We start from the raw sequence: 16,644 nt of genomic DNA, 5'->3' as shown, positions 1-16,644 counted from the left end.
TTGTTTTGTTTTTGTTTTGTTTTTTGTTTTGTTTTTGTTTTGTTTTTTGTTTTTTGTTTTGTTTTTTGTTTTGTTTTTCTTTGTTTTTTGTTTTGTTTTTTGTTTTGTTTTATGTTTTGTTTTTTGTTTTGTTTTTTTGTTTTGGTTTGTTTTGGGGGTTTTTTGTGGCTTGTTGTTTTCTCTTTGTTTTTTGTTTTTTGTTTTGTTTTTGTTTGTTTGTTTGTTTTGGTTTATTTTTTGGGTTTTTTTTTTTTTAAGGCTGATGATTACATTTTATGAATGCTGTTGTAATCCTGTATCAATTCTATAACTCCATGATTGCTTGCCTGTGTCTGCTTTCTGGCTTTTAGTTTAGCAGAAATATCATTGTGAATGTTACTGGAAATAAATGGGAATTACCAGAGTGCAAAGATGTAATTTTATGTATTGTCTGCTGGAATCTTGTAAAGATTTGGCTGTATTGCAATACTACATCTGGAGAAATTAAACTCTAGAAGTAGTATCTTAGTTTTTTTTGCCTTAAGAAATTATAACTTGTAGAATATGTTGAGAGTAATGAACTGTCAGATAGTGAGCACTGTTAAACCCTTTCTCAAAGAAACATTATTTAATACAGTGGTAAAAAAAGTCTATAGTTAATGGTTAGCTATGATGGTATTTAAATAATTGATTTAACCTCTGAAACTTTTGTCATAATTCTAGTTTTATTCTAGATTTTTCTCTTTATTCTTACTTGATGTATTGAAAATACTGAAAATGAGAAGGTAACTATGCAACTAGAGTTCTAAAGATACTCTTAGATATTATGAGTTTATATGTCACACATTACATGTTAAAATATGTTTGCCACTCTGAATTTAGCAATTTAGTTCAGAGAACTACCTTGTAGGTAAAACTTGGAGAATTAGTGCTTAACTTTAGGACTTGACATACGAACTTTGAACTTTGGTAACTGTGGCAGTTTGAGCCACTTTCTTTACACTGAATGTATTCTGTTTAAGTGATCAAGACTAAGCTAATCTGAAAACTCGCTTTTTTTGTTTGTTTGTTTAACTTCCAGTTGATTCCAGAATTTTATGAAAACGATCCTAGTTTTCTAGTAAACAGTTTGAAGTTGGACTTGGGAAAAAGGCAGGGCGGAAAGATAGTTGAAGATGTAGAGCTTCCACCTTGGGCATCAGGTAATAATAGTCAAACTTCTTGTATTATATACATTAATTCAAGATTATCTGGATTCCTGGAATGCTGGTTCTTCCTCAAAAATGTGCATTATGGTTTCTTCTAAAGGAATTCTTTCTTTAAAACATTGACATAATTAATAGTTGCTTTTAATTTTTATAAAAATTTTGAGGTTTTGTGTGGGGTGTTTGGTTGACTTTTCAAGAAGGAGGAGGGACAGAGATGGATACCAATACTGAGTGGGTTATCTTTTCCTTTAATTAACCCTTCTTTTGTCAGGTCCTGATGACTTTCTTCAGAAGAGCCAAGAGGCTTTAGAAAGTCAGTATGTATCAGAACATCTTCATGAATGGATTGACATAATATTTGGCTACAAGCAGAAAGGAAGTGAAGCAGTTGCAGCTCACAATGGTAAATACACACTTTATGGAAACAGCAAAATTAGACAGGAATGGTAAATAGCAAGATATCTAATGCTTGTTTTGTTTTGAGCTTTCATAACTATGCTTTGAATGCTTGATCCCTAAAGGAAATGCAGTTGTTCAGTACTGGAAATAATGACGTATCTGATAACATTGCCTTCATGGTGATTTGCATCTTTGAGGGTGTACTTAAGGTGGTAGGCAAGAAAATTCTATAGCATTGCTGTAAATTGCTCACACAGCATGGTGTGGCAATACAGTATGGAATTAATATTTCCCTATTTTAAATGGGAGTCTGCAGGGTCTCCACGTAAACTTGTATTTAACTTTCCTCCATTTCAATTGCAGTGTAAGAATTTCAATGCAATATTCCCCCTCCTCCTGAGAGAACTAGCAAGGGAAAGAATGGGCTAATGGGCTAAAGCTCTTTAGGAGCGAGAAAGAAGGATTTGTGGGTTTGTCCTTGTCTACCTATATACTACTGCATGTGGGAAGTTTCACTGTTTGCAATCTTATTCTGAACATGTGTTTAGGCACAGTGGGTGCTTAGAAAGGGGAATGTGGTTATGTGATTGCTGTGTTGATGTATTTATCTAAACCTAATAGTAATACTAATTATTAACTTATTCAGCAGTCTGATATTTAGCTGTGTATGTTACTAAACAATAAGGAAATGTCCTCATAGTAAGGGAAGATTAGCAGATCATATTTTTATGGTGTTTACTCCAGAAGCAGTGATCCTTTTGAAGGATTGTAAGCAACAGACAATGTTGAGATAATTTGCACTTAGCAAGACAGAAAAAGTTTAGGAAGAAAACCTTACTACAGTGGTGGAGACAGAAGGAATAAGCAACTCCTCATTTGGTAGTCAGTATTTGCTTTCAGGGTAAGATAGTGTAGCTTGTTTTGTGATGGGGTGTTTTTGGGGTTTGTTTTAGTTTTGGGTGTGTGGTTTTTTGTTGTTGTTGTTGAGGGGGTTTGTGTGGTGGGTTTTTTGTTCTTGTTGTTGTGGGGTTTTTTTGTTGTTGTTGGGTTTTTTGGGTTTTTTTGTTCAGTTGGTTGGTTGGGGTTTTTTTTGTTTGATAGTTTTTTTTGTTGTTGTTGTTGTTCATTTCTTTTTAGTGTACTTTCCCACATGTCCTTAAAGCATGATTTGGCTATATTTTAGAATTTCAGGGTTTGGCAGCCAGTCATGCTGTGAATGTAAACATCAATTACAATGTATCAGAGGCTTTAAATACAGTAAATCAGCATATAAGTTATGGCACCTCTATTTTTACCTCTCAAATGAGAGCATTTTATGCATAATATGCTGCTTCTGCTGCAATGTGGATTTTATTAGCATAATGAGTTGCAGACATTTGAGTAGATAAGAGACAGAAGGGATCTATGTGTAAATGAACTTATGTCAAAGTAAATGTTCTTATGGAGAGGCCCCAAAGTAATTCACGTCATGGCAAATGAAAAGGTGAATACACAGACCTTTCTGATCATTCTTTGTTACTTTTTGTTAGTTGTCTTAAAACTAACCAGAGATCCAGTTATGCAACTGTTATTTATCTATTTCTGCATTAACTGGGGGAATGTATTTAATGAAGCTTAAATGAGTCATCCTTCCTTTATGAAAGGACTGATTTCTTTTGAAACTTTCCAAGAGTCTCCTAAAAATCCTAAACTTCTTTCAGGTTGAAAAAACAGGATTAACATGTAAGACCTCAAACTTTATAGCCTGCTGAAACAACTTAGTTGCTTAAATATAGCCAAGATGAGTAAAAAAGAAAGCTTTGTTTTATAGCAAGACAAACAGAATGAGCCTTGTATACCTACATTGTACAAATAAACTTTTTTTTCCAGTGTTTCACCCATTAACTTATGAAGGAGGAGTGGATTTAAACAGGTAATTATCAAGAATCTGAATGTTTTTGTTAAAGCAGTTAGTTGAGTTTTTCAGTATCTCTGCAAGTTCTCTGCCAGCTGTAAAAGGGCTCTGTACATGAATGGTGTAGTTATTCTTTCATGCTCCCAAATATGCAGAGAACCAGCATCATGTTCTCAGTTTTAGCATGTCTTGGAAAATTGTTACTTGAACATTTCTTCAGTCCAGCTTTTTGAAATTGCTTCACTTTTTCAATTGATGAGCATATTGCCATTGTTTATAAATAAAATGATGCAGCTATCATATGACTGTCTGTCAAATCTGTAGTAAATCAGTTCTGTAAGAATTTGTGATGGCCTATAGTGCTATGGTAACTGCACATGCAGGCCCTTGCTTTTGGGGAACGGGAAGGGAAAAAAAGTACTCGCCTCCTTGGTTTAATTATATATCTTGTTTTATAAAGTATTATGGACCCCAATGAAAAAGTAGCTCTGCTGACACAAATTTTGGAGTTTGGACAGACGCCAAAGCAGTTGTTTACAACCCCTCATCCTCAAAGGATAATACCAAGGTTGAAAAGCTTGTCTCGAACATCGAGTCACAGCGTTTCCATAACTGAGTCTCCAGGTAAATGTTTAACAGACAAACTGATGATGTAAAGGATTTGTAACTTTGAGTAGTTCTGTATCTTTCTCCCCCAGGATCTCATTATTCAACTCTCTTGGTTCCATTCTCTGTAAGCCAACTCAAATTAAATCCATGAACTAAATGTTAAAGAAAAATGGACAAGACCAGTTTCAAATTTGAAAAGGTGTCATCCTGCTTTGTCCTGCATTTTGCCTCCTGTTCCAGTGATTTCCTCTGGGACTGTTCAGCCTCTGCTTCTGAAGCTGTGGGAGGGCTGTCATTCCTGGCCTTTCACAACACTTCAAATTCAAGCTGATATGACAACAGTTTCAGTGACTGTATCTGCATTGTAGATGGTGTAAAGATTTGTTCAGGTTTTTAACAGGGATGTTCTTTGGGTTGATCATTTGGCTTGATCAAAGTAACCCCTAATAGCTAAATTAAGCGTCTGAATTTTTTCCCTTTTCCATGACCTGGATGAAAATATGCAAGGAAAGTACTCTTTTTCCCCCCCCTAAATACAAAGGGACAAAGTTGATTAAATAATTTCAAGAAAAGGATATGTAATGCCTTCACAGACTTCTGTTCAAGGCAGAATTTACACCACTTCTCTGAAACTAAGATGCTATTGTCCTCATCATATGTACAGTGATCTAACTATAAATTGGACTGAATCTTCAGCCCAGGTATCACTTGGAAAGGTTTTTCTCATTTAGTTGTCTTCAATTCACCTACCATTTGATGGCCTTCATTTTTAAGCAGAGGAATGAAGATGAGTGCTACTTAGTGTGGCAACCTGTAGCATCCAGATGGCAAGAGTGGCTTTGAAAGTTGTATGTGATGATAATGGTCATATGTGTGAAATAGATGTGGTGGTATGCTGCCTAAGTCATTAATTCACAGGTGAACAGTTCCTCTTGGGTTTGACCTTTTTATAGTAATTGACATCTAATTATCTCAATTTTGTTGCATTTTTCACTCCTTTTGTAACAGTGCAGTGAAATGAAGTTGTGACATTCAAAACAGAGTGCAATAGAATAACAAAAGCATATACTTTATTGTAGCAATAAATTGCTTTTCTAGTATTTTTACATTTGGAAAGCTCTTGGCATTTCAAAGGCTCCAAAACATCTTTGCCAAAAAGTTTTTGGTTTTTCTATTTTGTTTGTTTTCCATTTTGGAATTATGTTCTGTAAAGTCTGCAGTTTAAAAGCCCTGGTTCAGGGAGAAAAATCCTATTTTTGACTGTGTAAGCCTATGGAAATTAAGGAAGAGATTTGGAAATAAGCTATTGATCTTGTCACTCTCCACATTAGCCTAAAGGTCTTATTCCTGGAGCTCTGTATTATTTCTGTACTTTCATATTTATGTCTGCAACTTCAGCTACCTAGGTATTTGAAATCTGTCTTTATTTTCTATTTGTGATGAAACTTTGTCATGGCATTTTATTGCAGTTTCTCCAAATGAAGAATCATTTGAAGATTTGACAGAAGAAAGTATAACACTTGCCTGGAACAATATTGCCAAATTAAAATTAGATGAGCAATATAAAATTCACAAAGAGTAGGTACTATTCTTTTCAGTCAAAATTCTTCCATTTAATTGGGGTGGGGGTCTGTGTGTCAATTTGAACAATGCGTTAAGGTTTCAGGTAAATACTTTTCTTTGTGAGATGGCTTACTGATTTGATTATGCAAGATGAGTCTGAGTATATGGTGGGTTATCAATCCAGAAAAGGTATTTGTCAGGTTGATTTTGTTGTTGTTGTTGCTCCTTATGCAGAGCTAGAGCTAAGTTCATTACTCTTTCAGTACCTGAAGCAGCAGCCAGATAAAGACTTCCATTTATTTTTTTTATAACCCCAGGAGGACCTAACTTCTTCATCCTATCTGATTTGAAAGGTTAAACACTTAACTTCAGCTACTGTACACCTCAAGCTGCTGCTGTGTGAGCAGTTTGCCAAGTCTCCAGCTATAGATTTTCAGTTAATCCAGGTACCAAACTATTGTTCTGATGGATTCTTAGGGAGTCAAGAGTCAGCAGGGCCACTTCAGGTGAACTTTGAAAATACTGAATAACGAACAGTGTCAGCTATATTTCAAAGAACAGATTTTTCTTTGGCCCCATCCCTTGTCCTAGTGGCCAGACTACTAGGAGGATTTCTTTCTACCTTGATTCCAGCTACTTTTTTGGTGATTGCAACCCAATCTAGGAAAATATTATTATGTCTATAAAACAAGGTAATATTTGTAGTTGAGAAAGGGCTTCTGTTACCAGATTGTTACCATCCCTTCTGATGAGGATGAAGTTCTTGCAGAACACTATGGGGGTCCTGTACTAGTGTTTCACATATTGTATCAAGATATATTTTTGTCTCTAGGACAGATAACACACCACTGCAGTGCCTTTAATCTCCTTGAATGTCTTAGTTCTTACAGAGATCAAATAACAGATTTCAACTGTAGTCTATTTATAGTATGGTAGTTAAGTTTTAAAACATATGAAGTCACCTACAAGCCTATTTGTATTAAACAGGGCAATTACTGGAATAGCAGTCCCTTGCAGTGGGTCTTCTGTTTTCACTACATCCCAAGGTAAGTATTATTGTACAGGTATTTACCAAAGGCAGGTTTGTTTTCAAACAAAATGGCATGAAATTTAAATACATAATTCCTGCAATTAAATAGGTCAGGTAAATGAATTTGTTCACCTTCAGATGACTTCGACTCAAGGATTTCAATATTATCTAGGCTTGGGGTGATAATGTTGGTAATAATAGATAATAATAGAAATTTCTCCATTTAGATACCAGAGTTCTCCTACAGTTGAATGGGCAGGTAACTGGTTCAAAACAGGGTAGTCCCAGGCCCAAGTCACAAAGTTTCTCAGACTATGAGAAACCTATATTTGCTTTTCACAGTAAGGTATTTGAATATTCAGCCAAGAGCAAAATTATTATCCTCTCTAATATAAAATAGTACTTTTATCTTCTATTTTGTCCATCTTCCCCAGATTCAACTTTGAAGATGTTTTCCAAAGAATCAAAAACTATCCAGAGAAGTGTGTCTTTTTCAAACATGGTAAGTTGCTATCAGAATAAAACCAAGATCATTGGGAATCTTCTGAAAGCTGCTCAGAGAGATGGCTCTTAGCATACATCAGTGCTTCTTTTCTTTCCCCTGCCTACTCAAATTGTGCTGTGTGTGAATAATTTAGCAGAGTGAATCGAAACTCTGTCAGGCCACCAGAGAGACAAAGCACATTCTGCAAACCTGGGGAAGGAGCATTAAATGGTTTCACTTTACTTCTGCACTAGCTCTGTTCTGAGTTGGCCTGCTATCCAGGGGAAGCGCTTGTGGTAGACAAAGCTGGTCTGGCATGAGCAGAGACTAGTCTTCCTGAGCAACCTTGAGCTGCCACTGGGACCAGAATTACAAAGCTTAGATTTCTCCCATGTGCTCACATTGCCTTACTGCACTCAAGTGTTTGAAGGATGTCAGTCAGCTGGGAGAGGAAAACCAAGCACAAGGAGTGGAATCTATGCTGGGTGAATTTGAGCCATGCTTCTTCAATGAGCAGCGATCTCAGCAACCTCTGAACAACCCTCTGCTCCTAAAACAGAGCTTGGAAAGACATTTTGAATTTGATTTTTTTTTTTTCCTGTGCTTGAGCACTGTGGCCAGACCTGGGTCATAAAGATACACTCCCAGTTGTCGTGTTCAGTCTTTGATTGCAGCAAGACACTTAAATGGATAGCTTTCTCTGTACCATCATCTCTAGGGTAAACAAGAACAGCGAATAGGATGCCCAAACAGAAGCCATAGCATGCGCTAACTGGTCACCAAGTAAGTTGCAGGATCGAGACCCTGTGGTCTGCCATGGGACATTGTAGCAGGTGAATCTCGATACAGCAATTCCTAATGTTTAGCAAAGGGAAACTTAGGAACATTGTTTCTTGGCACTGTAAGAAGGGAGCTCCGATTCCTAAGCCAAAAGTCTGTTTTTCATGAGGAGGCCTTGTACACTCTTTTATTCTTCTCCTCTCTATAGTTTTAGTGCTGATCTGTTGCAGCAATGCTAGAAGAAACAGTCTTTACAGTCCAGCAGCTTGCTGTTTTTCAAACAGATCTAAAATATGACCAGTAATGATACTAGTAGAAGCACTGATCTGATTGGTGGTGGTTTTTTTTTGCCTTGTTGTTTCCAGTGATGGTAATGTAACTGAGCAGGTGTCTGTAAATAGTTTCTTTTTGAGAGTATTAGGAATTAGGTACTTACGTTTGTTCGTTGAAAGAGCTGGGCTGATAAGCAGCTGTGAAGGACAGCAAACATCAAAAGAAACCTTCATTTTTGGTTTCTGTCAGTTGTTTGCATCTAGAATTGACAGCAGCTTACAAGATGAAGAGCTGACCCAATTTCTCCTGAATGAGGAATTACATACCATGTCCTCAAAACACCAGCATTTGAAAAGAAGGTCCATCAGTTCTGCATGTATTTCTGAACTTCAGTGCTACATTTATTTAGCAGAAATTAAATATTCTTTCTGTTCAGTGTCCAAAGTCCAAGGTTTTTCTTGATTAGTGTTCATATAACACTTGCATGTTATGTTTATAGAAGATTAAAATGCTTCTTATTCTCCAAAAGCATGTTTGTGCACTTCTTTTGTATTTGGGGTAAGAAACTGAACACTGCTTCTTTCTTTTTCTTACAGGCTTTGTCATCTTGTCTAATCTTACCAGGAGATACTACTGTCATAAGTTCTTCATGGGACAATCATATGTGTGTATTTACTTCCTATTGACTTTATTGAATTGCATGGAGTGTCTTGGTTGTTATGTTTGTGGGTTTAGATAATGAAATAGAAATTCATTGTTAAAACACAGTGTCTATTTTCTATTTTTTTCCACTGGCTTTCTGTTAGAAACTACAGAAGCAAAGTTACTTTACTTAGGGGAAAAAAAAAATTTTTATGAAGGTGGGAATGATTTTATAACCTTTTCCTGTTAGATATTTTTATTCAGTTGCCTTTGGAAGACAGCAAGACATCCTAATGGGACATGATGATGCAGTCAGTAAGATCCGTTGGTGTGATGGGCGTTTATATTCTGCATCTTGGGATTCCACTGTGAAGGTTTGTAGATGGGTTTGTTACACTTCCATAACTATTTATAGCTAGCACTTTATAAAATGCAGCCAGCCAAATGCTTTGGGGTGGATATACCTGCTGTACTAGAATAATAACTTAGCTAGTATCATAATAAGTTTATTTCTAGAATATCTTCTTCATTTAGTTTTATCTCAACTGTTTCAAAGCTAAATGTTACTTTTCAAGAAAATCTGTTCATTCTAACTTACTGTAGACAGAGAGGTTTTGAAGGCAAACTGTATTTGTTGGAGGAACTGGAATGTTTTCTGACTTTGACTGGTGATTCTTTCTCCTGAGTGGAATAGGCTTCCAAAATGTTTAATAGTTTTGTAGTTTATGTTCTTCAGCTAAGGGGACCAGAAACTTGCTAATCTAAAGAGCATGCCTACAATTAGGTGGAAAGATAATTTGGAATTAGAGACAGAAAAGAATTTTCCAAAGCCTTGTGTGTGGCTTTTTGATAAGTACACATTCAGTGCAGTGATATACCCGTGCACAGGAGGGCTCCTGTAGGCTATCTGGAATCAGCATGCTCATGTTTAGTATGTGGCTCTGCTTAGGGTAAATGAGTTCAGGTGTCATTTGTTGCTGTGTTCTGCCACGTAGGCAAGGCCCACAGTGAGCACAAGTCCTCCTTGTATCCTGAGAATTCAGAGGAAACTCATCAGGGGTTATAACAATGCTTCCTTGAGCAAACCTAACTATCTGTGTTGTAGGTGTGGCATTGTGTTCCTGGAGCGACCTTGAGCAATAAAAAACACCACTTTGAACTGCTTGCAGAGTTAGAGCATGATGTTAGTGTAAGTATGTTGATATTCTAACTTGGAATAAGAAAATTAATTGCTCGTTTAAAATCAAAATCATGATCTAGTGGTAAAGCACAAGGATTGGGTTAGGGGGCTAAGAAGGCATGTTTTGGGAAATAGGTTTAGGGGCTTTTTGTTTCATTTTGGGGTTTTCTTTGTCTGATGTGTCGTGTACCTGTGTCCCCTGCTTCCTGAGTTGAAAGGTCCTCTTCAGGGGATTGAAGCAACAGAGGTTTAAATTCCTTTGTATAAACAGAGATTTCTTAATTTGCCTTGCTCAGCTTGTATGTCCCTATGGGGGCAGGGAGGTTTGGGTTTGGTTTTTTTTGTTTGCTTCTTTGGTTTTGGAAGCAGACTGATCTTTTTCAGATATTTTGATTGCTACAGCTGCCCCTTAATGTAAGGCAAGCAAACGAAAAAATTCCTTTGAGTTGTTTACCATACTATAAAATATCTTAGTGAATTTCACTATAAATACATATTGTGTGCAGTGAATCATAAATGTGTAACTGCACACTTTGTTTATAGCCTCTAACATCAATCTAGTAAGATATTTAGAATTACTGTGTTCTAAACCTTCTTAATAGTTTTTTTAACAGGTCACAACGTAGGCAAATACTGAAACAGTTCTGGTAACATTTAAGAACTGTACTGAAGAGAATTGGAAACAACTGATGGGTAGGAAGTTTTTTAAAAGTAAAGAATTTTACCCTTAAGGGTAAAGTCTTACATTTAAATGGACAATATGGGAACTAAAAGTAATCTGAAATGTCACCTAGCATTTCTGATTCTGCAAACCACAAGCATTTTAAGATGTCATCAAAACAACCTGTTTTTTACTTTTTATGGTCTGGATTTTTCATAGTTGTACCTACTTAAGAACGCTGCAGAATCAAATTAAAAGCTTTTTGTAAATAAAATATCATCTTACAGACAATGGGCTTGGTTTTGTGTATGTTTAAAACCTGTCTCAAGATGGCTGACATGAAAGAATAGGAAAATCATGGAATGTTTAACTTTCTAGGTAAATACAATCGACCTTAATGCTGCAAATACTATATTGGCATCTGGAACCAAAGACGGTACCATTAGTGTTTGGGATGTTACTACAGCAACAGTGTTACACCAGTTGCCATGTCATTCTGGGACTGTGTTTGATGCTGCTTTTAGTCCTGGTACGTTGGATTTCAGATTTTAATATGCACCTTTGGCAATTTCTAAGGGAATCTTATTCCTGATACCATGCAACATACTCATGTTACTGGAATCACTACTTTAAGCGGGATGGTGAGATGTTTTGGATTGCCACACATCTCCATTATAAACAATATAATCGTACACAAGGCTGTGCTAGGCTCTAGACCAGTGGTCTAGACTCTAAACGAGTCTTGTTTATCATTGCTTGCTTGGAGACTTAATTTGCAATAAATTATTTAGAGACAAGTAGGTCAGGCAATGTCACATCCAACACGCTGTATCACAGACTGCTTTAGTAACAAGAACTGAATATCTAAACATGCTTTTTTTTGGTTCGTTTGCTTTCTTCTTTTGTACAGACAGCAGACATCTACTCAGCACAGGAGAGGACTCTTGTTTTAAAGTAATAGATGTACAAACTGGAATGCTTATATCTTCTGTAACTACTGATGAGCCACAGAGGTAATGCTGAAAACATGCATGTGACAAAGCTGCAAAGCCAACTTTGCTAACCGTGGAGATGGTGATAGCAGAGTGGAAAGAGCACTAATACCAGCAACTTTGTTTTAGTGGATTACTTTTTAGAGTACAAAGTCTGACATTCTAGCATGTTGTGTGCATTAGGATGAAGCTTTCCAAACTGGGGAAAAAAACCAAACAAATATCTAAGTAAATAACTATTTTGGTTTTTTTTTTCAACAATAACATTAAGGTCCATAAAAAAATGATGACAGCTGTAGCTAACCAGCTCTTACAGCAGCTGAACTATGGAAGTGTCTAGCAAGGAGACAGTTCTCTTATTTAAATCATATCTGTCACTAATACTGATTTATTTTTTTAATTTTTCCTTTTTATTTCAATACTCTTAAGGAAAGTTAGGCTGTTACATTTAAAGACTGATCATTTTTTTCCACAAACTGAAAAGCATACAGTTATTTATGTTCTATCAGGTAAACATATGGAATGCTTCCTCAGTTACCAGAGTAAAAATATAGCAGCCATACATGGAATACACTTGTTCACTTTTTTTTTGTGGGTATACATAAAATATATATGTGCATATGCATATATATTTCATTAGTTATTTACCTGAAAGTCATCTTTGCAGTTCAAGTGAGTGTTTCAGGAATATGAAGTGGCAGAAGTGAAAGTGGTGGCTCATGAGAGTACTGAGATATCATACATATATGTAGCTGACTGGGTCTTCTGTTATGGAAAGATGTTTCATCCTTTGGTGGGGAGAAGGTCTGGCTGGATCTAGGGCACTCAGAGAAGCAAGTTCGGGTCATGACACTTCAAAATAATTTGGGAATAATGTTTCAAGAAAGACTGTTTTAAAGGGTAGAGTATCCTTTGATTTTGTACCTCTATTTTCAATTCTTTTTTGACTTAGTTTGGAAATGTTTGGCTATCATTATACAAAAGCTTGACAATGAACTGATTTCAGAATGACTTGCAGATGCTTCAAATGGGATGGAAACACCATCTTATCGGGAGCTCAGTCTGGTGAATTACTGATTTGGGACCTTCTTGGAGGAAAAGTTACTGAAAGAATCAAAGGACATACAGGTATGCCTGAACTATTCTTATTCTCAAAATTAATGGAAGATTCCTGTTTTTCAGCTCTGTTAATCGAATATTAACTGAATGATAATTGAAAAATTTTGAGAGCCATCTGCTCAGTCAGTGGGCTGTTCCTGATGTTAGGGTTACCCGGAACACCAGAACTAAAAGTAGGTCCATATAAGCCTCCTAGAAAATCTAATAACAATGGAGGAATATTGCTGTTTACCATACTGGGAAGAGGGAAATTACTTCCAGTTTTTCTAATTCACACAACATCTCAAATTCAACATTTTTCTACCTCATAGCCGTCAAAGCATAGTATAGACTGTACTGTATCTTTTGTCACAGTCTATCCAGACTGAGTCTAACAACAAATTAAGTAAAGTTCACTAGAGAAATAGTTTTAGATGGGGATTTCTGGGCTGATCAAATGTATCTGTATAGTCTTACTACATTAGCAACCATTAGCTGTTTGAAGGAGAAAAACTTCTCACTTTTATTTTGTTTGGTTTTTAAGGCTATTTGACTAAGAACAGTTGTTTCAAACTTCCCCACTGTAAGCGTGTACTCTGGAACTTGACCTGTGTAGAGATCATTCTGTAGCTGGGGATTCTTTGAAAGTGGGCTTCTAGGCATATGGTACAAGATGTGAATACACTTCTAACATGAGAAGTCCTAATGGCAGAGCGAAAAAGCTCACTTTCACCAGGAATTCTTTTCCTAGTGAGCCCCCTGCATTCCTCACTGCAGCTGATGTTGTCTCTCTAGTACACAAAGTCAGCTGAGGCAATGGAGTGTGAGATCATTACTGTGAATAGGAGCAAGCCACCTAGATGCATACTAAAATTCTTCTTAGCATACATGGTGTTAGTGTAATCCAGACTGATGACCAGACAAAGATCAACTCTCTTAAGAAGATCTATTCTGTCTTCTTGAGTATCACACCTATTTGCATTTGGATTTACTTGTTTGTTGTTTGGATTTTTTTCCCAGGTGCTGTAACATCCATGTGGATGAATGAACAGTGCAACAGTGTAATTACAGGAGGGGAAGACAAACAAATCATGTTCTGGAAACTGCAATACTAAGTGCCTTTCCCTCCAGCTGTTTAAAGGAACTCTAATTTTAAACAAAACCTTTTAAAGGAACTTAACTGTGTGCAATGATGGTTGCTGAAGTTCAACCAGATAGGAAGCTTTGTTCAACTACAACTTTCTGTTATGGTGACTTCGCTGAGAGCTCTTAACTTCCATAGCGTATGCATTTGTTTTTCATGGACTATCATACTGAAATTGCTTGTCTAAAATTATAACTGATATGAAATTAAAGACTTATTTTTCTGTAATTAAAGAGCTCTTAACTTGCAGTCATTGTTTGCTTTACATGGAATGCATCATGGCTTGCTGTTTGAACTGGTTTGAAAGAAGAAGCATTTGATTCTTAATTTGAGCCTTTTAGGACGTCTGCAGCTTCGTGTCGTGTCTCATGACATAATACATGTACCTCTAGTGTTACAGTCAACCTTCCTTCTTAGTGAACATGCATGTGATTGCAAATACTGCCTGGAACACCAAGGCAGCTGCTGTTCTGAGCAGTGGTCAGTCTGGTCTGCTAGATAGCCTTCAGCTGTGGCTATTTGCAAAGGCATAGAGCAGAATAAGAAGGTGTTCTATATTGCTTTTTCCTACTGAAAAATAGCACTAATGTATTGGGCTGAAAGAAAGACAAACATAAAACTGATTGCCTAACAGAGAACAGTTACAGATACATGTGTTGATATAAGTATTCCCCTAATCCTGTGCCTTAAATTAGTCTTTTATGCTCTGTTACTATTGCCTTTCATCACTTGTATTACTATCTTTCTCTTAGTAATCCAGCATTTTCATGTTTTGTTTAGTGTTCTCAACCACTTTCAATTCAAATCACCTTTGAGACAGAATTTAAATACAGCATTTAAAAGAGCTACAGCTCCTGGGCTTACCCTGATTTATTCTGGGTTACTCTCTTAACCCAGGGACAAAGCAGTGTTGCACAAGGATTATTTTCCAGTGTATCATTTCCTGTCAGGAGCTTTTCTGCAGTGAGAGACTTGAAATAGTATTTAAATGGTTTATTACAGCAATAAGCATTTGCAGTGGCAATGTTGCCTGAGTATGACCCAAGATCAATATTTATTTCTCTGCTGGTATTCTCCACTGTTGGTGTTGTCCATATGTCCAGGACAAGCATTCTTCTGAATTATGTTCACTCAGTCCTCTCTCTGTAGATATTCTGCCTTGGGTTTGACACCCAGTGCCTATTCCAGAGCACAGCTGTATTGTAAATCAAATGGCCTATGGTTAAGGGCTGTTCTCTCACTCCCTGATCTTTTATTATGCTGGAGTGTGAACTTACTTTTCAGTAAGGTAGTGGTATTAAACCAAACTGGTATTTATTTCAGCTGCACTACTCACTTGGCTTAGCAAATAACTGAATGTTTATGTAATCAAGGAGTGTGTGTGGGGAAGGCACATGGGGCAAAAGAATAAGCCGTATCACACGTTCCTGCTGGTACCAGTCTTAATCTTGCAGGAGAATGTTTGGTGTCTGCACAGTTTCTTCACCTTTCAATTTATTTATTTCCCAAAAATATCTGTGTGTAGGCAAAGATAGAATGTGATTTTTCTACACTTGCCTGAAAACACGTTGGCGGATTGTCCTTTCTCACTAGGGGTCCTCCTGCTGAGCTAAACCAGAGGAAAACGACCCTGAAGATGTGACCCCTCAGTTTCAACTTAAACTACCTCAGAGAGAATACACCCTTAACTTTCTTTTGATTAAATATGGATGCAGGCCGTGCATAGCTCTTGAGTGCATCTGAGGTTTACTTTCTGCTGGAAAGCATGCTCACAAAACAGCTATCAGCCAGCTTCTTCATTGCTTAAAGCAGCCATAGCTTTTAAAGAGGGGGGAAAAATCAAGTTAAACCCGTTACTATGTTAGTATGTTGTGTTGGGGATTTTTTTTTTTTTTTTTTTTACAAATCATGTGTGCAAGGAACTACATATAGATCACGATTTTCTCGGAGCTTAGCTCAAATTAATCTATGTATATACATTTAACCATAAGCTACTCTTCAATGCTAGGTAATTTCTGCCTTAAAACAGGAGCTTTTTGATTATTCTTCACTTCTGGTTGCTACATGCTATAGCTGGAAGGAAAACACTAAGTACTTGTACTGAAGTTCTACCTATTTGTTATTTCCAGTAGATCTCCCCCTTAGTTACAGCTGTTTGATAACAAAAAGATGAGTATTGTTTTCTTATGTTCCCCCAACATGTTTTTGTCTCTGTTTACTTTTTTTACTTTTAGTTTTAGGCAGATTTGTTTTTAGTAAGGAGTTCAGGTGGCCAAACCCCACTGATCGACCTGCTTTAGGTATAGAACTGGCCTCTGCTGCCTCATCTGATCCTAAGTAAAAACTGATCAGCATTTCAGTATGTTGGTTTGGGATTTCTCCTAGGATTTCATAGCTAAGCCACGGCCCTTAGAGCTGACTGCTACAGGCCACAAGTCCTGTGCCCATGAGCCTGAATTATACCTATGTTAGATGAAGTCGGCAATTACTGCCAGTGCATACTTGCCAAAGTGGTTCCAGAGACATAATTTAGTAACCAAACAGTCCAATTAAAATTACTCCCAGGATGAATTTGATCACCACTAGAGCCTGAAGTGGTGTGATGGTTTTCTCTTGGTTACCATAACTAAGAAATTAATTTGAGAAACAGGAATCTACACACTAAGGCTTTTCGTGACAGGCAGAGCTGAGCCTCCACTGCTAAACTT

The 16,644-nt window shown here is 36.8% G+C and overlaps 1 protein-coding gene across 3 annotated transcripts in view; it reads left to right on the top strand.

Annotated features, from left to right (window-relative positions):
* The window catches only part of NSMAF (neutral sphingomyelinase activation associated factor), a 40,131-nt gene extending 25,946 nt beyond the window's left edge, over positions 1–14,185 (top strand). Inside the window, exons 18-31 of one of the 3 annotated variants that reach the window (XM_027638490.1) lie at positions 1,061–1,181; positions 1,459–1,590; positions 3,456–3,498; positions 3,941–4,104; positions 5,559–5,667; positions 6,640–6,698; positions 7,117–7,184; positions 8,816–8,883; positions 9,112–9,235; positions 9,967–10,050; positions 11,081–11,231; positions 11,613–11,715; positions 12,701–12,822; positions 13,813–14,185. In XM_027638490.1, the coding sequence (XP_027494291.1) occupies positions 1,061–1,181; positions 1,459–1,590; positions 3,456–3,498; positions 3,941–4,104; positions 5,559–5,667; positions 6,640–6,698; positions 7,117–7,184; positions 8,816–8,883; positions 9,112–9,235; positions 9,967–10,050; positions 11,081–11,231; positions 11,613–11,715; positions 12,701–12,822; positions 13,813–13,907 (1,443 nt within the window). In that variant the 3' untranslated portion in view covers positions 13,908–14,185. Of the gene's footprint in view, positions 1–1,060; positions 1,182–1,458; positions 1,591–3,455; positions 3,499–3,940; positions 4,105–5,558; positions 5,668–6,639; positions 6,699–7,116; positions 7,185–8,815; positions 8,884–9,111; positions 9,236–9,966; positions 10,051–11,080; positions 11,232–11,612; positions 11,716–12,646; positions 12,823–13,812 lie in introns of those variants that run through there. The other 2 variants (XM_027638491.1, XM_027638492.1) reach the window with 2 other exon arrangements.
* The last annotated feature ends 2,459 nt before the right edge of the window (positions 14,186–16,644 follow it).

The sequence above is a fragment of the Corapipo altera genome, unplaced genomic scaffold (genome assembly GCF_003945725.1).
Source record: "Corapipo altera isolate COAL_440 unplaced genomic scaffold, ASM394572v1 49, whole genome shotgun sequence".
Lineage (NCBI taxonomy): Eukaryota > Metazoa > Chordata > Aves > Passeriformes > Pipridae > Corapipo > Corapipo altera.
The sequence above is the reverse complement of the archived record's forward strand: the minus strand, read 5'-3'. Positions and strand labels throughout refer to the sequence as shown.